The 24,247-nt window shown below is 39.6% G+C and overlaps 1 protein-coding gene across 4 annotated transcripts in view; it reads left to right on the top strand.

Moving 5' to 3' along the window:
- The window catches only part of KCNAB1 (potassium voltage-gated channel subfamily A member regulatory beta subunit 1), a 309,666-nt gene that overhangs the window by 241,195 nt on the left and 44,224 nt on the right, over window positions 1–24,247 (top strand). For 2 of the 4 annotated variants that reach the window (XM_023755164.1, XM_006090325.3), the window contains exons 3-8: window positions 1,820–1,857; window positions 5,687–5,766; window positions 8,356–8,400; window positions 12,352–12,396; window positions 14,183–14,226; window positions 21,043–21,129. In XM_023755164.1, coding sequence (XP_023610932.1) covers window positions 1,820–1,857; window positions 5,687–5,766; window positions 8,356–8,400; window positions 12,352–12,396; window positions 14,183–14,226; window positions 21,043–21,129 — 339 coding nt within the window. The remainder of the gene's footprint in view (window positions 1–1,819; window positions 1,858–5,686; window positions 5,767–8,355; window positions 8,401–12,351; window positions 12,397–14,182; window positions 14,227–21,042; window positions 21,130–24,247) is intronic. The other 2 variants (XM_023755165.1, XM_023755166.1) reach the window with 1 other exon arrangement.

Below are 24,247 nucleotides of genomic sequence, written 5' to 3'. Positions count from 1 at the left end.
AAGTAAACCAGCAAATTCATCAAGCAGACACCGGCCTGATTTTGCTCCAAGATGCAAAAGAATAACCAATTCATGGCATTAATTATTGAATTCGTCGCCTGTCTCACTTGAGCTTTTCAGCCCAAAGCAAACTCCTGATGAATGAGAAAATGAACAGTTATGGACTTCAATATTTAGTGCCCCTACAAAATGCTGCCGCCTGGGGATCTGGTGTTTGACAGGTTCAATGTTAGCCCCATCCTTTGTGAGAGAGCCCTATCTGTAGTCAACACATAACTCAAAACAGAGCATCCTACATCCACTGGTCTGAGACCTTTCTCATCACAAAGTAAACCATTCCCTGATGTTGTGCTTTGCAGAACTTCTTGTTCAAAAGCTCTTTGACCCTTCCAAAATTCTCAAAATATCACAAATAAGCACAGCGAACAGCATGTTATTATTTATATCTGTGTTCTCATTGGCTGCAATAGGAAATGCCACCAATAATTTAACTTATTCTGAAAGTTTTCAACCATATTTTTAACATGCTGAGTACAATGATTCTGATTATACTAAAATTTGCAAATGCTTGTTTATTCTCTGGACACATGATTTCTGCTGCATTCAAAAGAGACTCTTTTATAACAGTATTGTCTGTAAAAAAGGTTTTGATGCCATAGCTATTTTTTCACCTAAGAGAACTGTATCTCACAGCGACCACTTATTTTGCTTTCATTCAAAAACAAACACTGCCATTTCTCCAGTTCATTAAGTTTCTCAACGCCCATCTTTTTTGTATACCAGTCATGGCTGGTTTTATTATGGTGCCTTAAGTTATAATTTTTCTGGGCAAACAATCTTTGTTTTTATGTTCTTCACATGTGCAAAAAAAAAAAAAAAAAGTACACTCCTATTTTTTTTCATGAATCCTCCACTCTGTTTTTTTAGGAAATGCACAAGCTTATTTTTCTCTTAATTTTACAATTTAAAAAAAGAGCAATAAACATGCGGCGGGAAATAACAACTGCATTTGATTTCAGTGTTGGAAATGCAAAGGAAGGTATGCGGACTTGGACAGACCGTGGAGGGCACAGCCCTCCCCCCAAGGACATTGCCCCCAATTCAGGGATGTCTGCCTGTGGGGACACCCAGCCTTCTGTTGTTAAGAGAAACTAGAAATCAGACATTTTAAAGAAAAATCTCCTAATTATTTAAATGTTGGTACCTTATTCAAATTTTATTAAAATAGCAAGCTGGTCAACATTGTTTTAGCCAGGCAAACAAGTCTGCAAGTAAGTACAAGGAGGTGTCACCTCCTGGGGCTTGGAAGTGGGCACTGGGAAGACATTTGAGAGGCTTCCTTTTGAGAGGTAAGAGGGAATACAAAACAGACTCGACTGTTGGAGACAATGAAGGAAAGAACCACAACCCAAGATCTTACCTTCACTTTCAACTAAGGGTGGCTCCTTAGCTAAGTGAGAGCAAGAATGGGTGTGTATTCAGAGCAGGCATGGTAACGGTCCCTTATTGCACATTAGCATTCATGGTCCTCTGTCAGAAGAGAAAGCATTGTGTAGGAATGGGCTGCCCTTAGCAAATATGGTCCCTATGAATGAAGAAAGGGCATTCTCTCCTCCAGGGGGATGCAGACTCCTGCTGGATGACTTAGTGCGGGGAGGAGGATGGGCTGGACTTCAGCCCCCAGGTGCCCCTCCTCCAAGTACCTTCATAAACAACCTGTTGAAGTAGTCTTGTAAGAAAAATTGTTTCCTCTCATTATACACAATATTAGAAAAATGATTATGTTGTAAGTAATATACAAATATTTATTCTTTTCTAGGAACATGGGTGACATTTGGAGGTCAAATTTCAGATGAGGTAAGTTACTTTTATCTTCCATTGTGCTGATCAAAGAAAATGCAGAGAGAGCTACGTGGTAGGAGTATTCTGCCCGAGTTTCTGGCATTTTACAAGGATTGCTGTAATCATGGGAAATGGCTAAGGTTGACTCAAGTATTACTTTCAATTTTATCTTGCTTCTTGTATTTTTCACATTTAGACTATTAATCCTTGAGACTGTCAATGCATTATATGTGCAGGCTCAGTAGATAGGGAGAAGGAACCAGTTTGGAATGAATATTAGTCACCTTATAGAAAGATTGTATTGATGTTGTTTGTTTTAGCTCCATTCAGGGTGACCAAAGTGGTCCCAATTGGCATGGACTTTCTTATTTTAGCAAGGGGTTTCTCAGACCAGGGCAAACCAGGACAGTTGGTCATCCCGGCTTGGACAAGTTAATCCAATTGCTCTGAGTCTCAGATTATCCTATGTAAAATGGGATAATAATGTGGACCTCCAGGATCTATAGAAAGAATTAACCATGTTATGCATGCAAGACATTTATATAGCCCTTTGACTAGTAGGTAGCAGACACTCAATAAATGGCAGACACTCATTACATTCCTTTAAATTTTTGTTTACAATTCAAAAATAGTGCTTATCATGGTTATATGCTTATCATTGCATTTAAGGAATACTTTCATATGAAACTTTACCATTGTAACAGCATAGGTACACCTAGAGGAAATTATGGTAGAGGAAATTATGGTAACTCAGTTAGGGAAAGCTCATTACCTAATGATTTCACTCATATGTGGAATCTAAAGAACAACAAACACATTGAAATAGACTCATAGATACAGAGAATAGATTGATGGTTGCCAGAGGGGAGAGGGTGTGGAGAACTGGGTGAAAAAGGTGAAGGGATTAAGAATTACCTATAATGTGCTGAGCCCAGTACCTGTCCCAGAACAAGTCATTTGTAAAGGTGGTTCTTACTATCGTTCCTAAACAGAAGCTTGGGGGTCCTGGGGATCTATACCCAGCTCCCAAGGCCACTAGCATTAGCTTATAGATCCAGGGGGATGAGTCTTATCCACATATTCTTATCTGTCTGAATTCCTGTTCCCAGTATTGGGCATAGGTCACCACAGAAAGCTTGTCACATAGGAGATTCCTTGAGAAGCAGACTCCAAGATGGAGATTAGCATGCAGAACAGTATTAGGAAGTGATCTCAGAATCAACACATGGCAGAGAAGGAAGCAGAATTGGGCAGATAGTGAAACTGAGGCATGATGCAGTCTCAACAATGACCTCAGCTGACCCCACTGGGAGCTCCAAAGCTGAGATGGCAATGTAGGATTGTCCCAAGTTGGGGCAAAAGGACTGAGCATTTACATCCTTTGTATGACCAACCATTGGATAGCAGTGATGGCGAACCTTTTGAGCTCGGCATGTCAGCATTTTGAAAAAACCCTAACTTAACTCTGGTGCCGTGTCACATATAGAAATTTTTTGATATTTGCAACCATAGTAAAACAAAGACTTATATTTTTGATATCTATTTTATATATTTAAATGCCATTTAACAAAGAAAAATCAACCAAAAAAAATGAGTTCGCGTGTCACCTCTGACACGCGTGTCATAGGTTTGCCATCACTGGGATAGAGGCTGCTCTGGGAAGTAGGTTTGATCTAGGCGATTCTCTTTAGCCAAGTGCAATTTCCAGAGCGGGCTGGTAACTTGAAGGCCAGGATTCCTAAGCAGCTACGGGAATAAGTCCTTCAATTCTGAAGGAGGATCTGGGTGGCCATCACAGGGCCGTCTGACTGGTATCAGGTAGGGTGTGTGGAGGTGGCCCAGCTTGCCTAGGTCAGCCTCTGAAATGAATCATTTCAAAATTATGATTCTAAAAACTGCACAATAAAGTTGTCATGAGTGGCTGGAGCAGCTCTCACCTCAGATGCAGATCAGACAAATATCTACTCTCCTTCCAGAGAGAGTTGCAGCTTTCCCCCAGGTCCCTGCAGAGAGAATGCCAGCAAGGAGAAGGAAGGGAGGCACAGGCAGACCGGCCACACCAGTGGCTGAATTGCTGGAGCTCAAATATTTCCACGTGGCAAAAATGTAAGCCAATAGCAATAAATTCACCTCCCTAGATTTTCCCACTTTCTCTCTGGCTTCGGGTGAGCTCAGCACAAAGCAAATACAAACATGGGATCCTGGGATGACCACACCATTATGTGCTGGGTGATGCAATCATCAGTGTTGCCTTTGGAAGGGATGATGTCCCCGTTACTAGGACAGTTCAACCATATATTAAGTAGCCACTGGACATCAAAATTTTTCAAACATGAAACTAAATAACCCAATAACCCTGTGAGGTGCCTCCCAAAGATGATTTGGCTTCATTGTAAAACCAAAATAGATGTTATTCATATGAATAGTATTTTTAAATAATGGTAGGAGTGTATTATCATCTTATAGCACTTAATTTTCAGAGTTTTACTTACATTTTCTCATCAGTAAAGTAGTTAGGGTTCTTTCAATTGCAGGTACCAATAAACTCAACTCAGGACTAGAATTTGGTCTTCTGACTTAGTTCAGTGATTTTATTGCTTCGCGTTGAGGTCTTCAAACGCCACGGTTGGGAAACATCTCAGCAATCATTTAGTCGAACTCTCCATCTAGGAGTCTCCATCTTATCTTAAAATTTCTCTATATATAAGATTTATTATGTATGTTTTCCAATAACAATCCATCAGCATGTCATGTGACATGGCACAAGGTTAATATTATAATACAAGCACAGTAATTTCTTAAACACAGAACAGTCATGATGGGAAAAACTATGCTTGTCTTAACTTTTAATCTCTAATTGGGGTAAATTAAAAGCAGTCGTAGTGCTTTTGCTGCTTTTTTCCTAAAGGACTTGTAGGGACTCTGTTGTGCTAGCCTAAGAATTTTTTTGGTTGGCCAATTTTAAAACAGGAAAGTACTTTATCTTGGAAATGCTGATAAAGCACTTCAGCCCACAATCAAAAGCATAAATGGAAAAATCAATTTTAATTATTTGTGAGGTGTGTAATTTCCCAATTGGCTAATAAGTCTAAATGAAAAAATGGCCCCTCTCCACCTCTCTTTATCGCTATTTCTCAATGGCTGTCCCTCAAGCTGTCATTTATAGCTACCCCCACTCTCTTGTCACACTTGCCACTTGCATCAGCAGCACAAAGGAAAGGACCAGAGCCTGGAGATGCGTTTTCAGGCTGACAGTGAGGAGCTGGGTCCCCGTGCCCCACTCCCTCCTCTGCTTGTCCTGTGGATTCGGCTGGCTGGCCACTCTGATGGTGTCTGGGGTTTTGCTGAGTTAAAACAGTCACAGTTCTGTCTAACCTTTCATTCATCAAAACAGTCTGCTAAGTCTTGAGGAAAACAGGTCCAAACTTTTAAGTCACAAGTCACCCAGGTGCCACAATCCATTGGCTTAGAGAAAGGAGAAGAAATGGAGTCAACTGCAAAACAAATGACCCTCTGTGTCAGAGAGATTACAGTGCCAAAAAGAATGTCAAACCAGGCCTTCCAAGCAGAGTGAGCAATGATCTATCCACCCCACTGAGCTCCCTGGGGCTGCTGGATCCCGGCGCTAAGGGAAGTTCCTCAGTGCCCGGCTATATCTCAGGGGAAGATGCATCCACCCTCGATAGGCTAGCTGAAGTTCTGGTTTTCTTTCTTTACTACAACTGAGAAAAACAAGCAGTGGTTAGGGACATTTCCACGTTCTTAAAGACCATTAAAGGATTCAAAATTGCTTCCCAGGTTTGAAAAGCATTTGGCTTTTCTGACGGACTGCATCCTCTTGCAGGTTGCTGAACGGCTGATGACGATCGCCTACGAAAGTGGAGTTAATCTCTTTGATACTGCCGAGGTCTACGCTGCTGGAAAGTAAGTCAGTACCTGTTTGTGTCCCTCAAGTGGCATTTCTAGGACCATGAGACTCTGCCCTAACCATTGTTGATATGCGGGTGAGAAGGATCTGTCCTTGCCACACCTGTTATGGCACCACTTTTCCCCCTCCCTCCACCACCATCACCAGGGCATCTCTGGCCCCCTCTGCCCAACCAAATCTTCCCACCTCTGGCCCCTGTATGAAAAATGGGCTGGAAGTAATTGCTTTGGTCTACATGAGGGGCAGAGGTGGCTGGGCCCAGAGTGGTGGCAGTGGAGATCAATAAATATTAGTTCAAAATATGAGTGAGCAAATAAAGGAGCAGATTCCAATGTGGTTGTTACTTCATAACCACATTTCATAGTTCCTTGACCCTCGAAGGAAACTGGGCCGTCCTCTTTGGAGGGAAGCAGGAACTGATTCTCCTGTTTGCAGGCATGTTCCTCCACATAGCATTACAGGTAGATCAGAGATTAAAGGAGGATCCTTAAAGATACCAAGAAATCCAATATCTATACATATAAAAGCCTACATGATCGTTAGGGCCAGTCGACCAGTCACTATGATGCACACTGACCACCAGGGGGCAGACACTCAATGCAGGAGCTGCCCCCTGGTGGTCAATGTGCTCCCACAACCAACCTCCCATGGCCTGGGCCGGCCAACCTCCTGAGGTCCCTCCCCTAGGCCAGCCAACCTCCCACAGTCCCTCCCCCCGGGATCGACCCCAATCGGGACTGGGCAAGACGGCCCCAATGGCCCCGATCGCCAGCAAGGCCGAGGGACCCCACCCATGCACGAATTCATGCACCGGGCCTCTAGTCTTTTACAAGTGGGTATTTCAGACTCCACTCTGAGGACAAAGAGGGCTGCAAAGAGGCCTCGCTTCTTTTGCTGGAGAAGTCCCATCTAGCCACAACCTTCCCATGAACCCCAGAGCAGGTTTGGGCTCTAGGACAGGGCTCACTGCTAAGTCAGAGCACCTGGGTAATGTGCCCTCATGTGAGCCCCAAGGTCCATGTCCTCTGGGTTCCAGCACAACAAGCATATTTTAGAACAGAATGGGAACACCTTGGCCTCCTACTGTGAACATGGATGCAGCTCCAAGAGCTGAAAGGCACTAAGTAGCTGGACAGCTGCTTGAGCAGCTCTGCAATTTTCTAACAGGATTGAGGTGCATGGTCACCTGCAGGCCTAATTTCCACCCCACTCCGAGTGAGAATTACAATCAAAATGCTGGACTTGCTGAATCAGGTTCATCATTGCCTGGTCCAAGTGTATTTTCCTTGCGTGGGTTTCCTCCTTTTCAAGGGCAGGTGTAAATGTTTAAGGGCCCTCTAGGAGGTTCAGAGCCCACATTCCTGATGTTTTCTGTTGAGTCCAAGGAGAGCAAATGAAATTGATAAGGCCTTGCTCCTTTCATCATACCCTTTCTCAGTGTTTTCTTCTTTTGTTGAATCCTGCTCAATACCAAATGGGGCTAAGGTTGAAAAAGGGGAAGAGTGGTCAACAAGTGTGTAAAGAGTTCTGTTTGTATTCCTACTGTGAAGAAGAATCAGTTCTGGTTAATTACTGTTTGATTTGTCAGTGTGTAACTGAGATAGGTTCCCACTGTGAAAAGCAAGATTGCAAAGGCAACCATCAGAGAGACAGAAGGGGAGGAAGAAAAGAACACTGCAACATTCAGCACACGTCTATTTGGGGTGCGCTCCATAGCTAACTGCTTCATGGCTATTGCCAGGCTCCCAAATACAACAGACAGAACTTTCAGTCAAGACACATAGTGATTAGTAATGACTCCCATCTATAGGACCCTAGTGGACAAAGTGCTAATTCCATTGATGTCCCCACTCACAAAGCCTCACAGAGCAGAACTGGTCTTACTGGGAGGGGCCTAGAAGATAGTTGTAGTCTCCTCAAGCTTGGGTCCCAGCTGGGCTAGAAAGATGGGGATAAGACAGTGGGTATGTCCTCAATATACCTCTCCATGACCCGGCCTTAGGTGCAGGGAGAACACTTCTCTACACCTCCTTATGTCCTGCGTCTATGACAATGCTTGTTACTGGAACCCAGGACATTCTCTGTGTGGGCCACTGCATCTGCAGCCCTTACATCTGGGTCTTCTAAACCCACTTGTATCCTACAAGATCTCGTGGGAGTCAATATTGTCTGTCTAAACAGTGTGAGCTCTCATTGTTCTCCTGGGTCGTAATTAGAAGCCATAGCAAATAGAAGCAAAACCTTGACTCCCCTTTGGTACACAGCCAAGTAGGACATTTAGAGATGAGATCAGTGGTTTAAAAACACCAAACTGCCAAATGACTGCACTGTTTCTTAGTGTCAGGACCACAGGTGGTCTCCTGCCAGCGTGAAAGGATTTGGCAGGTGCCTCTGCGATGCTCTGGAGTGGGATTCTGCAGGCACAAGCAGAAACAGAGGAAACTGTGCCACCAGCTGAGAGCAGCTTCTATTTTCGGGACATGGAGGCCCTGAAAGTTCAGACAAGGAATGGCTCTGGTGTTTTGCACTGACTCTTGCATTTCCAGGCCACTGTACCCTAAGACACTGTCTGTGTTCCCCTCCAGGGCTGAAGTGATTCTGGGGAGCATCATCAAGAAGAAAGGCTGGAGGTAATGCATTCACCACAATAATTTACTTGCCTTTAAAAAGACTGACATGATTTTATAACCAGAGAAGGGAAAATAAAATTGGATGGCAACTGACCAAAAGGTTATCCCAAAAGAAGTCAACTCTTAGTTGATTTACAGAGTTTTGAAAATAAATACCAGCAAGTTCATTACTTGTGCTTCAAAACTTATTGATTAGTCATTAATCATAAAGAATTACCATGGGGTTAAGCCAAGAAGGAGGGAATGTTTAGGAGGTATTTGTCAATAAAAGAAAGGGACATTTTCATGGCTTCTGACTGCTATTTAGGGTAATTTGGTGAAGGAAGCCAGCTAACAGGAAGCTGTTTGTATATACATATGTATTTATGTTCATTGTTCATTTTATTAACAACTCTAAATGCAAAGAGATGATGAAATAAGAAGTCCTTGGGATAAATACCCCAAAGCTTTCTTACCTGCCAGTGTCTCTCCTGTGTCTGGGGAGACCTATTGTCTGTGGGGGGGGGGGTCACATCCCATTCCATCACCTTCTGTAGCCAAAGCCAGTGGTAACAATGGATGCCATAACATCTGGGGGCAGGGGAACAACCCCCTACATTTCACTATGCGTGTCAGTCCCAGTACCCCCTTCTCCCCAGCATGAGTACAGAATCAGGCAAAGCCCAACAAAGACCATTGGACAAGTGTGGATTTCTCTTCTGCTCTGGTATAATCTCTGCTGATGGCCAAATGAATAACAATTCTATAGTATCAGTGAGATAGTACAAAGAATGCTGCACCCATGCGTGTACACAGATTGTATAAAATTTAGTCTAGGACAGTGGCCGGCAAACTGCGGCTCATGAGCCACATGCGGCTCTTTGGCCCCTTGAGTGTGGCTCTTCCTAAGCCGTAGGAGTACCCTAATTAAGTTAATAACAATGTACCTACCTATATAGTTTAAGTTTAAAAAATTTGGCTCTCAAAAGAAATTTCAATCGTTGTGCTGTTGATATTTGGCTCTGTTGACAAATGAGTTTGCCGACCACTGGTCTAGGAAAAAGGGACATTCTCACAGAGTATAACTCAAGACTGATTTCATTATGCCTTTCCATGAAGCATTTAAACCCCCTCTTGAGGGGAAGCTCCATGTATTCTTAGGGCTGCTTGCTCCTCACTCTTAGAGAAATGTTTGGTAGGGATAGAGGGACTTGTGAAATAGAAAACCAGAAATTTATGGAGTTGTCAATAAATAAAGTTTGGTGACCTACTTTCTCCCTCTCACTTCTCTTCCTCCCCAACTCCAGGGATTGTAAGTCTGTTAAGAGAGAACCATATTCAACCTTAAATATGGAAACATATTCATGTTCCTACCCAGTCCTCCATCTTGCCTGAGTTACTTGCCCACTCAGCATGCTGGTCCATCCACCACTACCCAGACAGGGACTGTATCCATTTCCTAGAGCTGCCGTAACAAAGTGCCACAACCTGGATGGCTTAAACCAGCAGAAATGTATTCTCTCACACTTCTGAAGGCCAGAAATCCAAAATCAAGGTTTGGGCAGAGCCATGTTCCCTCTGAAGCTCTGGGTAAAATCATTCTTTCCCTCTTCCCAGCTTCTGGTGGTCTTGCTGGCAAATGTTAGTATCTCTTGGTGCACACACAGCTCTTCAACATTTGCCTCTATCACCACCTGGCATTCTCCCTTCATGTGTGTCTGTGTGTCTTCTTATGAGGACACCAGTCATACTGGATTAAGGGCTTACCATTCTCCAATGTGACCTCAACTTAATTTAATTAACTACATGTTTTCAAATCAGCTGACAGTATGAGACGCTGGGGGTTAGGACTTTAATAACATATGTTTTTTGAGGGACACAATTCAACCTGTGACAGAGACCTTGGGGATGAGTCCACTAGCAGTCCAGTGAGATCTGCAGCGGGGGTAGGCTGACAGAGTCCACCTGAGGAAGGAGGGGAGGAGTCAGTACCACGGCTCTTTCCGTGGACATTTACCCATCAAGCTCCATCGTTTTCGGAACCTATTATATACCTACAGGAAGTAGATTAACATGCATCTTTCACACACTGCCTTTCTGTCTTGCAAATAAAAGCTTAAGCTATCACCAGGCCACAGAATATTGATATCCATTCACCACGACCCCCAGAAAACTGGTGAAAAGATAAACTGTATCACCAAAGCACACAAGCAATTTCAACTAGAGCACACTTGGCTTCTGCTCCCAGTGCCACCACTTGCTAACTGTGCTGTCCAGGATAGGTTACCTCACTTCTTTGAGCCTCAATTTCTCCACCTCTAAAATGGATGTCATACCTGCCCCTAAAGTGTCATGCTGATAAAGTGACGTAAGGTGGGCAAAAGTCTTCTGAAGCCTGTGCCATCTCAAAGTAAAACATTCATGTTATCATCCTCCACCCACTCTAAATGCCTCCATGAGGTCAGTGAAAATTTGCCGGGTTGCTGTCTGCTCATGCTGTTTGAACATTAACATTAGTGTGCACACCCATGTAGGCCAAACATTTTACAGAAAGCCTAATTTTGGAAGAATAAGTGAGTCTATGGGGGTAGTATTTGAGTAGAATGTGCAGCTTTTGCAGGTCCACATGCTCTGAATAATCACAAGGGCTGCATTCATTTTTTATACTATCCCATCCAGCCTTTTGTTGAAGCTCTGAAAATGTTTGCTAAAGGAGCCCAGCTCCCCCAGCAGATCACTACTACACTATCATGAGGTGTCATGAGGCTGATGGATCAACCTGAAAAGTGCACCAGCTCTTCTGGAGTGTGTAATCTTCAGATGCTTATATCTGTAGACCTTCCATTACAGTGATTCACATTGGGTTTCAGGGAATTAACTTCAGTAAGATGCGGTTGTTGACATTTTCTACGAATTTTTCTTGTCGCAGCCAAGTTGTCAGACTTGTTACCATCGTCTCATTGGTTATCATTCATCAGGCTAGGCTTTTATACCTGAGGGTCCTGAGGCATTGCCGCTGCAGCTGATGAAACTATAAATGCCTTATTTCAACTATTCCCAAAGTTTGGTCTTAACCTTTGAATCACAAATGATTTTTTTTCTAGGTGAGTTCAATTGAATTACATACCTGGAGAAATTAAATTACACTGAGATCCACCTCTGAATTTTAAATTACATGACTATAGTTCTCAAGACATATTTCCTTTTCCATGATCATAATGGCATTTCCTCCCTTTGAGTGTGATTTTGAAAAAGTAATACATTTGCGAACAAGATTTCCACATTGTATTCCCTTAAGAATAAGGTGGTAAAACTTTGAGTTAAGGATTTTTTAACTGTTTTCCTAAAATAACGTTTCCATTAAAATGACACTCATAGAAATTTAATTCCTACTTATTGACATTACAATTTATTTCATTATTCATATTTCCATGTAGTCAAATCCTGCCTGTGAATGTGATGATTAGAAAGGGTAGTAACTCAGAGCCATTAGGTCCATGGTCCTTAGAGGGTGGACTTACCCCCAGGAAAGTTCACACTCAATCAGGGTTATGTCAGATGCTAAGTAAGTGTTAGTGGGTGGCTGTTTGTTTGAGATCCTACAGCAATCCATCAGTTAGTCCTATCGCTTACCCTTCTCATTTACTATTTCTGACCCTCCATGCCACCCTTCCCTTCGCTTTGCCACCACCCATTCACCTATTTGCTGTCACAACCCTCAACCTCCTCCAGCCCCTCCAGGTAAAGATCACTCCTATTCAACCTCTTCTTCTGGTATCTGACTTCAAGTCCCCACTCACTAGCTTCTTTGTTCTCACATTTTAGTGGTGTGAATTAACAAATTTATCTCTTTGCCAACTTTTAAAAAATGTGTGGTGCAATAAATTCTTTGGGTGTTATAATAATAATATGACAGTATGATTACAAATAATTTATTTAATATTTCTCTGTGTGTGTTTGTTTAACATACAGGAGGTCCAGCCTGGTCATAACAACCAAACTCTACTGGGGTGGAAAGTAAGTTAAATAACTTTTATTTTCCCTACTTGGTAGGAAACAGCTAGTAGTTTTATCTTTTTAGGCCACCATTTCACATCTAATATGCCAAAATCAACTGGTTTAGAGTGAAAGATGATTATTTCTCACTTGAAGGAAATAGCAATTAGCCTAGGATTCAATTTTAACAAGATGCTTCCAAAGAAATTTAGTAGCATGAGGTCACTTGTTACTAAGTGATTCACAGAGATTTTTCAAATCTCAACCTCATACTTAGGACCAAAATAGAGTCCAAATTTTGGGAAGAGGAAATGAGCACATAGCATCATCAAAGAAAAGCTATTCAACTCTGCCAACACTCAGAGACTTCTCCGGAATACGGATATAAAAATATCTTGTCTGGTCCCACTGTAAGTCTCTGATCATTTCCGCAGAGGGCTCTGAAAGTGCAGATAAAGGGGGCATCTCACTGGAGAATAACGCAGAGCTTCCTGGATCACTCGCTGCCAGGCCACATGAAAGAGAAAGCCTCTCTCTGGTGTGGGGTGCAGAACAAATGTCACAGGATGAATGGCTTCTGATGGGCCTACTGGTGTTTGAACTGGTACTTACATTATCCAGCAGGACTTAGAAATCCTGGCCTTTAAGACAAACATGTAAGAATACAGCAAGCTATTCCATAAGCCTTTGCATGGAAATCTCAAGGATCTCTTAACAAAATGTAAATACAAACAAACATAACCTCATTTACCACCCTATAATTGATAGAAAATAGTTAAAAACAAATTGGAGGCAGAGACCAGATTTTTAGAAATCTTCTAACCAAATTGTATGTGTACCCCCACACACACACACTCATATTTTATTGCTGTTTTTGAGCCTGCTTGTGATGAATATGAAAAAAAAATGGAATTTAGATCTTTACTACCATTGTAGTCTATATAAAAATAAGGCAACATGGTGAAATGCAAATTTACATTGTCTATTCTCTGATTCATGGTGCCATTGCTTGGTGCTTTTGCAGTGGTACTCAAAACCTTGTGTATGGTTTAGAAATAATCAGGAAGAAAGACAATCTGCAAGAACCAGTATGTAGTAGAGAACTATATATAATATTATCTAATATACTTATAAAAGGTGCAAAGTCGCCAAATGCGAATGGTAAACTACTAAGGTTGACAAAGGTATTGATGTTGAAGAAACATTTCAGCAATGCTTTAAAACCCAAGCACCACATTTCTTTCCAATTGGCCAGAGTTTGAGAATGGTCTGAAATGGCAAAAGTCCTGGTTGAATGTTGGTCTTTGTAAGATACTAATTCACGGAAAAGTTGTTTGCTCAGATTTCATAAAAAGACAATAATTGTTCATTTCTTTTGAAAGTCAAAAGGCACTTTCCAATTTGCTTCCTTTTCGGAAAAGCTAATGCCATCAGCAGCCTGCAAGTTTATAGTAAGCTCACACACTTCTAGCAAGCCTTTTATTTCATTTGCTTGGGATTGGTAAGAACAAGGTAGGGACGTTGAGCCATGTGTCAAGTTATATATGGACAGGGTGTGGGTGGCCGAGTTGTTATTACTGTGGGGTGGTGACAGTCATGTTAATTCATCTCCTGGGGTCTCCGAAGAAAAGGGGCTCAGTATGCTGCCCACCAGCCTTCCTCCTCAGCCTGCAGTGGTGCAGAATTTGCCAAGAACAGGGTATAAAATTAGCAATTCCATCCAGAACAACCATTCTTCTGTACTTTTGAAACAGCGATAAAAGAAAGCACACCCCACTCAGAGTCATTTGCTTCTTTTTCTTGTTAGAGCTGAAACGGAAAGAGGGCTGTCAAGAAAACATATAATCGAAGGTAGGTTCTGCTGCTTCATTTTACTTTTATCTGTGGGCTGCTGATTCAAGAAAGGTATCAGCCAAATACATTCAAAACACATTGGGAGGGGAAAAATAATCTCTATAAAAAGAATCACAATCAACCAAGTTTCTTCCTGGTGTTGTGTGTTGGGAGTGTAGTGATAGAGAGGGCAGAAGGGAAACTCAGATAAAGTCCAAAATTTCTAGAACTGTTGTCAGGTACAGCTATGCTAACATTAATAAAACACTTGCATAAGGCTTTTCAAAAAAGTTTTATTGAGATATAATAGATATACCATAAAAGTTTATCCATTTAAAGTATACAATTCATTGGTTCTGCATATGATTAGAGTTGCACAATCACCACCATAATTTTATTTTAAAACATTTTTCATTTCCCCAAAAAGAAACCTTATACACACTAGTAGTCACTTCCCAACCCTTCCTTACCTTCTCTCCCACATCCCCAGGCAACCGCTAATCTACTTTTGTCTATAGATTTGCCAATTCTGGACATTTCATATAAATGAGATCGTATAATATGTGATATTTTGTGACTGGCTGCTTTCACTTAGCATAATGTTCATCCATGTTGTAGCATGTGTCAGTACTTCATTCCTTTTTATTGCCAAATAAAATTTCATTGTATGACTATTCCACATTTTTTTATTCATTCATCAGTTGATGGACATTTAGATTGTTTCCACTTTTTAATTGTTATATAAATAATGTTGCTATAAACATTTGTGTACAAGTTTTTGTGTAAACATATGTTAAGATTCCTATACTTTAAAAAAAGTATATATGCATAGAAAACAATTTGTAGAAAATTGCCACTGGGTGACTGATTTATGGTACCATTGCTTTTGCGATGGTGCTTAAAACTTGCTACAGCTCAGAAATAAACAGGAACTAAAATAGTTGCAAGAACCATCACACAGTAGAGTACAACTACTCTAATTCATTGTGAGGATTATGAGAATTGGTGGAATTTTTACTTATTTCTTCATTGTCTATATATTACAAAATTTTATACCTATACCTTTTGCAATAAAGAAAAAAATGTTAAAAGGGGCTGCCATATATTTTCAACATCTTTATACTAGTCCATGAACTATTTCAGAAAAGTCCAAGATTTTATAACTTTAGATTCATAATTAATCATTTAGACAGATGATGTTTGTCTCTTTTAAAACTAATATTATTTATTAAATACAAAAGTCACCTAAACTATAAAGTATACTCTAATCCCACCAATTTGAAAATAAAAGTAGATAAAGAAATAAAGTCCTTCCTTTGCTCACCTCATTTCATTCCACAGTTTGACTATCTGGTGCATATCCTTCCTAACTTTTCCCTGTAGTTACATTAACTTCTCTGTCTATACAACCTACTTATAAACACAAACATATGTACTAAATCAATGGAAGTAATCCATTTATATTACTTTAACAGTAATAATTATATTTGGTTGTTGTTTCCAAAGTTTTTGTTTGAGTTTGGTAATTCTTACTAATTAATTTTTAATATATTTGTAGGCATTTTGGGCTTTGAAATCAGATGAACTTGGTTTGAGTTCCATCTCTGTCATTTATGAGCTGGGGGACTTTGTGTAAATGATTTAACGTCATTAAGCCTGCATTTCCTTGACTATACAATGGGTTATAAATATTCCGACCTATGGTGTTACTATACATTGATTGAAATTAGGTAATTCGCATTGAGCAGTGTCTGTCACATAATAAACACTTAATAAATTATTTGTCATCATCAGCATGATACTTTATAGTGCAACTTCTCGTCACCATTCTATAGATAAGGACACCCTTTACTAAGTAAGGAACATTCTAAATTTGCCATATAAATGACCACATTCCAGCACTAGAGAAAGCTTCCAAACTCTTCACCCAAACAAAATGCCTTTCAGGCTTTGGTGTCTAATTTAACCTGTCTCTCAAAACTGTTATCATTCCTGCTCTAGCATTTGACCCCCTACCTTGTGTCTTCTAATGAAGTTTATCAATGAGAAGTAAACCTGTCGGCTCGTAGCAACAAGTTGAACAAACACAGCAGAGGGTGCTGCCTACAGACTTCTTGTTTTCCTTTCCTTTTTACTCTAACTAATTAAAAAAGAGATTAAGAAAGTGGTTCAAACTGGCAATCAACAAAGAAATATAATATTAAAGAAAAAAAGAACATCATGCTACTGGGATTTTTACCAAATCTCCATTGCTTTAATATTTACCTGTAATTGTTCATAATTTCAGGATTCTCTTTTTTAAAATCCGTTTTCTTCAGCTTAACATTCCATAGATGGGGGCAGTTTTATATCCTATATCACAAAGCATACTAAATGGCAGTTTGGAGTCAGTCGTGCATTTCCTATGTCTTGAACATCTTAAATTACTTCTATTCACATGTTTTTGGTAGAATTCTTCCCTAAATAAAACCACCCCTTGATCTTGGTTCTCCCTTACAGAATTTTGTACATCATTGATGTGGTAGTCGTTTTCCTAGTAATTTTGTTAATTTGCTGTGAAAGATTGAAAATTTGATAATGTAGTATATATGATATTAAATTGTGAATTAGTGGGACTTTGATGTAACAGCGTATCAACATTAAAGATATTGGTACTTGATACTCTATTAAGGAAAATTAGTCTCCAAATTTTAAGCTTGAAAGTCACTGAAATAACTTTAGGAAAAAATAGCTCAGATGACTTTATAACGTTGGTACATATGTTAAGAATTGTGTACAAATTGAAATGTCTGTGTACTGGTCCTCAAAATGAACAATAAAATCTCAATTATGAAAAAGAAAGAAAAAAGAAAAATCTAAAAATCTGTTTTCTTGAAGCTTCATATAACCTAATAGAAATATCTTAAATTCTCCTTTTAAATAAGTCAAGAATTCTCTTAGGAACTAATCTCTCAGGATGCATAAACTTGTTCAGCTGAAATTTCAGTCGACCCAGAATCAAACTTTAACACAAAATTTCAAACTTTTGAGATTGAAAAAGAATTGGGATCTATTATTATTATGTTGTTATTGTTGCTGTTATTTTACAGTTTATAGCTTCAGCCAAAGACAAAAAATAATCAGGAGTGCAAAAAGGACTGAAATTATGGAATTGAGTAAATTTTGTAGGGAAATAAAAGGAGGGACATGAGATTTCTAGACCCAAAATAAAGTTTGAATGATTTACAAAATTTAGGTTTCATTGGTACTTGTTCTGTGATAAAGGTGACCTTATTCAACTATTCGACATTGGAAATTTATACACACATTAAATTTGAGAATTGCTCTTAAATTTAATGTGTGTATAAATTTCCAGTGTCGAAGCCTGACTTATGTAGAGTTCAGGCCACTTGTGTGCTGGGTAACTTTGGCCACCTGAGTTAGTTCATATCATGTAAAATGAGCTTGACTTGTGAATAATGTAGTTTTGAAAAAAATTCACATGAAAGACCTTTTCAATGAGTCCAAAGTCCTTGCCTTAGATCCAGTTAGGAATAACATTCTCCTTAGAGTCACAGGGAAGGGGTAGAAGTCCCATTAACAGCTTTATTATACCCATTTAGAATCCCAAGGTTCTCTCAGGTTCTGAAAGTCTATTTATTCATTTACTAGTAGTCATTCTACAAACATTTATTAAGCTCAAATGTACTAGTATGCCAGTGTTAAAATTCGGCAGATCCAATTTCTTGGTATCTAACGTGAAAGAATAGAGATGGTTTGGTAAGCCAAAGTATAAGAATAAGTAAATTGTTTGTGTGCTTTTATAGGCAAAACTTGTGTCTAAGTCTGTAGTTGCCTTTCAGGTAAACAAGTTTTTTTATGTGATTCAAAACACAAACCCACTGTCATCGTTTTAGGAATAGAAAAAGAAAATAATCTGAGAAAGCTCTGCTTAACCATTTTTAATGAATTGCAAATGGTTAATCCTAATATCTGAACTTGAGCGTCGGCCTGCAGTCTCAAGGGTCCCAGGTTCGATTACAATCAAGGGCATGTACCTTGGTTGCGGGCACATCCCCAGTAGGGAGTGTGCAGGAGGCAGCTAATCGATGTTTCTCTCTCATCGATGTTTCTAACTCTCTATCCTTCTCCCTTCCTCTCTGTAAAAAAATCAATAATATATAGATAGATAGATAGATAGATAGATAGATATAGATATGGATAGATAGATAATTTATTATTTTTTAATTTAAAAATAAATTTCATAACAAGTGGATTCACCCCAGGATTCCTTCTCAGTGTATCATGTTCATAGTAATAGAAATTAGCCACCAGAATAACCAGGTTTCATAATGGGAGAGGCAGGCACTTACATTATTCTAGTACAGTGCAGTCTTTATTTAAACAAAAAAAGCAAGTGTGTCCTACATCATGATTGAGAGGTCTGCCGAGAAGAGCCTGGAAAATTACATAGGGACACTGTGTACATTACTGACGGCAACTTTTTTTCAAGCTACCAGTAGATAGGAAATCAAATGTGCTATAGGTATAAAAAATGACGACGCGGCATATATGAATAGAACCCTTGCAGAATCTCCGAACTACCGATCTCCTTGTTTCTACAGTTAGACCTGCAACCCTGAGCACCTGACCCACGCGCATGCCAACCTGCTTAATGTCTGGAATGAGCACCTGTCTTTAGGTAGATGCCTGTACAACAGGCTTAAACTGAATTAAGGATCACTTTATAAATAATACAGTTCCTGTTCAACTTCAGAACCTAAAAGAAAAATGAACTTAGATTTCTCTTTCCTACAGTCACTTGAGAGCCGTTTTCTTTGTATAACATAATTTATCATCCTGTGGATTTTTGAGGAATTGCCAGTTAATTTCTAGACATTCCTCAAGGGCAGGGAGTAATCCCCCTGCTTCTCTTCTATTCACTCCAGCAGATAGATACTGCCTAGGTGTCCAGGGACAGGTTAAGGTCAAAGTGCCTTCAGCAAGTGCACTCACTGCCCTGGAGCACTTAGCTCCTTAGGTTATGATTAGCTGTCTGGATGCCCTCTGGAGCCTGTTTTTTATTCTATTTATATTTACAAAGTACTTACAACTGATTGTATTTGCTCTCCGGAGCAGCAGTTCCGAAGGTAGCAAGTACTGTTATCCCCACTGCAGAGCAGAGAGTTGAATCACAAAAAAAGGTGAAATGAGCCGAGTGAGATCACACAGCATGCTAGGGTAGATTTCCAACCTTTCAGACCTTGTAACACCCTATTTGTTTGCTTCGTGATCCGGTCCTCCCCTTAACTCCTTCATACAATTGCTTCCAAAAAGTGGTTCAGATCATAGAGTTTTAAGTTAAATTGAATGGCAAGCTGCCCCTTGAGGTAGCTGGTAATACCCTGAGCCTGAAAGTCACTGCAGTTTTTCAAGAGCAGGCATTGGACCTTATAACACCTGTCTGCCCTAATCTGCTCATCAATGCTTCTTTTAACGATCTGCCACCATAGACAATCCTTTCTTAATGAGTGAAAAATACTTCCGGAACTATTGTCCAGCACTCCATTTTCCTGTCAGAAAAGTAATTGGGGCTGGCCGATAAACTAGTTTGAAAAATCAAATTTAAATGAGCCAACTTTAAATTTTTAAGAGCCTCATTTAGCATGCAATTAATTTTATGCCTGTAATAAAAAGAGAAAACCCTCCGGTCTTCCTGAAGAATTAAATAGGCTGATAAGGAAATGCTGTGCCTCATGGAAATGAGATAAAATGACTCTTGAACACTGTCCTTTCGGTTACATAATATTATGTACAATACATTCTATTTCAGGGAAGCATTAATTTTACTGAAATTAAATATTTTTTTCTGAATAGTCACAGGAATGTGATAAAATGGTTAGAGTTGAAACAGACTATGGGTTCTAGATTTTATTGTAAGCTCTCACTCTGTCCTTTATATTACCTCTTCAGTCTTTATAGCTTCTAGTATTTTTGTTTTTCCCAAAAAGAATGGGGAGTAATAGAAATAATAGAGCTCAGCTGTATTTAAGATTCTTTGAACTTTGTTCCAATCAATGAGATGTTGAGTAACGCCCTCACTGGCCAACCCTTTTATTCCTATTATAACCCATTGTGGCATTGGTTGTCACTTATTTATGATATGTATTATTTTTATGTTTTGCCATGCAATAAATATACCTCTATTTCATTATAAGTCCATTAAGTAATTCAATACATGACATTAGTTCAATTTTTCAAGAAGAAATTCTTGGGCTGCTTTTTATTCTAAACTTTGCTTCTGGACAGTACCACACATAAGTCACTACAACATGATCACTAAGTCTGTATTTTCCAGTGTCATGGGAATACTAATGCCATAGAGAAAAGAATTTTATTTTTAAAAAAATATATTTTTTATTGATTTCAGAGAGGAAGGGGGAGAGAGAGAGAGAGAGAGAGAGAGAGAGAGAGAGAGAAGCAAGCATCAATGATGAGAGAGAATCACTGGTCGGCTGCCTCCTGCAGGTTCCCTACTGGGGATTGAGCCTGCAACCCAGGCATGTGCCCTGACCAGGAATCAAACTGTGACCTTCTGGTTCATAGGTCAATGCTCAACCACTGAGCCACTGAAGCCAGGCTAAGACTTTTCTTTGTGGGGACAAAATCAGACTTTGACATAGTTTTACAAGGATTTAGGGGTCAAGTAACACATCATTGTATTAGATGCCTCCTTGAAGCTAATCCAATGCTTTTTAATTTTAAAAAAGTAGATTCTTAAAGATAACCAAAATTCAACTCTTTCTAATAGTGCTCATTTTGGACTTTTTCGGTTTGTCCTGCTTCTGTTCCCAGGATTGAAGGGCTCCCTCCAGAGGCTGCAGCTGGAGTATGTGGATGTCGTCTTCGCAAATCGACCAGACAGTAACACCCCCATGGAAGGTAAGTAAAGAAACTTAATAAAAGACTCTGGAGTTCCTGATTCTAGCTTGATGACTATTCCACTCACAGTAGGAAATGAAATGTAGTCAGACTGATTTGACTGAATATGAAAAATAACCTTTCCAGTCGATGTCTTTCAGCCTCAATATTTACCTTCAAAGCCAATGCTCAACATCCTGCATCTTCATTCCTTTTTAAAGTAGTTGCAGGCATTGGAAGTGTGGCTTCTGCCGGGTACAGTGCTCACTCACTTTTTCCAGGTTCTTTTCACTTCTGTGGTTCCATCAACTAAAACAATAAAATTAATTAGAAGGGGAATTTATAACCCAGCCATCTTATTTTGAAGTAGGTCATCTGAATGGCTTCCTTTTTATAATGACTCTAGGTCTGATTAGTTTCCAATCCGTGGAGCCACTATTTAAAATGAGACCCTTCATTGCATTTGGTTTTTGGTTCTCAAGGAGCTTCAACATTTTATTTCCTTTCTGTTACAACTGTTTGAAGACAATATTTTGAGCATCTCCTGTGAAAACTTACAGGACATTCCTAAAAACAGATTTTCCTCAATTTGCATTTATTTATGGAACCTACCTAGTATTATTGAGAAAGAAGATAGTTTGGGAGGACAAGTTAAAAAGAATGTTCTAGTTAATTGAGGTTTACAATCATGGATTATCACCCAAGGTTTATGAGAATGAAAATATTTGGAAAAAAGAGGGGAAAAAGAATGTTCTTAAAAAAAAAAAAAAAGAATGTTCTTGCTATTTGAGGCTTACAGTGTGACATAGATTTATAAATTTTCAAAGAATTCGGATAAAGTAATCAACATAAAATTATACTGAAGGTAATTTGTCTTTGATGGTTCAAAAGGTAGTTCACAATCTGTAATACACCAAGTTCTATAAAGATTTATTCTTGCTATCTGGGTTATAAAAGTTATCAATAAAGTGCATATGAGTTTTTCTGTGGGTTTTTCTGACAAATATAATGTTCTCCTAGCGTTTTCTGCTTTCCTGATTCTGAGTAAATTAGGAGCTTACTATAAAGCAATATCAATGTTGGAAATTCATGATAATCATGGAAATGACATAAAAATGCATATTTTTATCAAAGTAAAGAATGAATGTTTGATAAGGCAAATTATAAATGTTTTTAGTCTAAGAAGGGCTTTTTGCAGGGATAATATGGAATCACACTATTCTCAATGATACATCAAAACAGAGCACTAAAGTGATTGAATGAGTGAACGTGTGTGTCAGAATGCTGTTTAAGCTGTGAAAGTCTGAAATTGCTTCCTATTTAAGTCCAGTGACTATGTTACTTTGGAAAAGTATCCTTTGCAATTACACTATGTGCAGAATAGAACAGCGATTTCCAACCAGTGTGCCACAAGAATTTTTAAAACATACACTGACCTCTTTTCCCCTTAGATTGTCAAATTGAAAAAAAAAATGACAATAGCTATCCAGTGTGAATGAATCAAAAGTATACCTATTTTTTGTCAAACCTGCAAAAAAATATATTCTTTGGTGTGCCACAGAATTTTAGTAATTTGTTTAGGTGTGCTGTGTTTTGTGCTGTTTTTGAAAGTCAATGATTCCAACCTCATTCCATAAAGTCCTGGTCTGAAGGGAGGAACCTGGAAAAGAATATGTTTATACTCTCTACAATTTAGCTACTTGCTCTGTTCTCCCTACTTGCTCTATTCTCCCTCACACACACACACACACACACACACACACAAACCCACACACCGGCTTTGTCCTTTCTTCGAATCTTCAGTCAATAGTGAAGGCAGAAGAGATTCAACCCCTATCATTAATGCAACACAAAAGAAGAAAAAATGTGGACCACATGCCTGGGGTCTGTGGGGCCTCTTCACAAATCTGTGGCTCTCGCCAAGCTCAGAAAGGGCGTGTTTTCCCCCTAAGTTACTTTTAGTTAAGAAAAAAGGAGGCAGAGGGAGAACGAAGATGGCCCTGCTCACCCCAGCTGTCAATATTTCTGGGGCTGTGGGTTTGTGACGCACGTGAACATCCTCCTGTGGGAGTTGTCGTCTCCCTGAAAGGTCGCTAGAGTTGTGACAAAATTTACCTCCATATTCGGAGGGGATGTTGACTCGGTCTCGGGAGAATTCATTTTTATACTCATCTCTATAAGTTCCTCATTGTGCTGATTGTGCTGCAGCTGATCTGCAATGACATGGGTAGGACTCGGAGCCTAACATTACTCAGCTCTCTAGTCTGGGCAGGTGGGGTTACAGACTTGAGCAGCTGTCATTTAGCAGCATCTCGCATAAACTCAGGGTCAACGAGCATGATGATTCAATGGGGTGAGCAGAGACACCTGTACCATTGCTAATCTGGAATTCCCAGGTGAATAAAGACCCTTCAGTCTCTCTCTTACTTTCTGTACAAAATGAAGTAACAAAGAGAGTGAATGGTTTTGTTAAACCCCTCCTGGGTATGGGTATTTAATATGTGTAGTGAAAAAAAATGGAGTCTTCAATCAGAGGGTGAGGGCACTAGTTTTAGGTGTGGATACTTGGTTGAGTTGCTCAGACTTTCTGTTGCTCAGTTCCAGCTAGGAAAGGGAAAGGAATTTGAGTTTGATATTTTGATTGACATCTATGGAGGCTGTGTTTATAATTTAAAATGATGTCAGGACTGTCCATGGCCCAGAGTTGGCAGAAAATCCATGGGGCCAGTCTGAGTTTTCATCAGGGTCAAGGGACACTTTTTCCCAGTGAATATAATGAGCCAAAGGAAGACTGGAAAAATTAAGTTGTGTTATGATTACATTATCATGAGTCATGCTTGCTCCACATTCTAGTTACATATGTTTAATTACCTAATTTAAATAGATCTGACTTAAATTACATGTGAAGAAAATGAATTCTTCCATTAGTTTCAGAATAAAATTGGTTTACTTCATAAGAAAATATCATTATGTCCAAAATAATTAGAAGTTTAGGAAAATCTTGTGTGCTTAAGATTCAAGTCTCCACAAGTTATAAAATAAGGCACTTGGCCACCTTTATAAAATATATACATTACACATAGACATCCCTCATATCCCACCACTGCTTCCTCCCACAAACCCACCCTAGGAATCTGGA

The sequence above is a fragment of the Myotis lucifugus genome, unplaced genomic scaffold (genome assembly GCF_000147115.1).
Source record: "Myotis lucifugus unplaced genomic scaffold, Myoluc2.0 scaffold_70, whole genome shotgun sequence".
Taxonomy (NCBI): Eukaryota; Metazoa; Chordata; class Mammalia; order Chiroptera; family Vespertilionidae; genus Myotis; species Myotis lucifugus.
The sequence above is the reverse complement of the archived record's forward strand: the minus strand, read 5'-3'. Positions and strand labels throughout refer to the sequence as shown.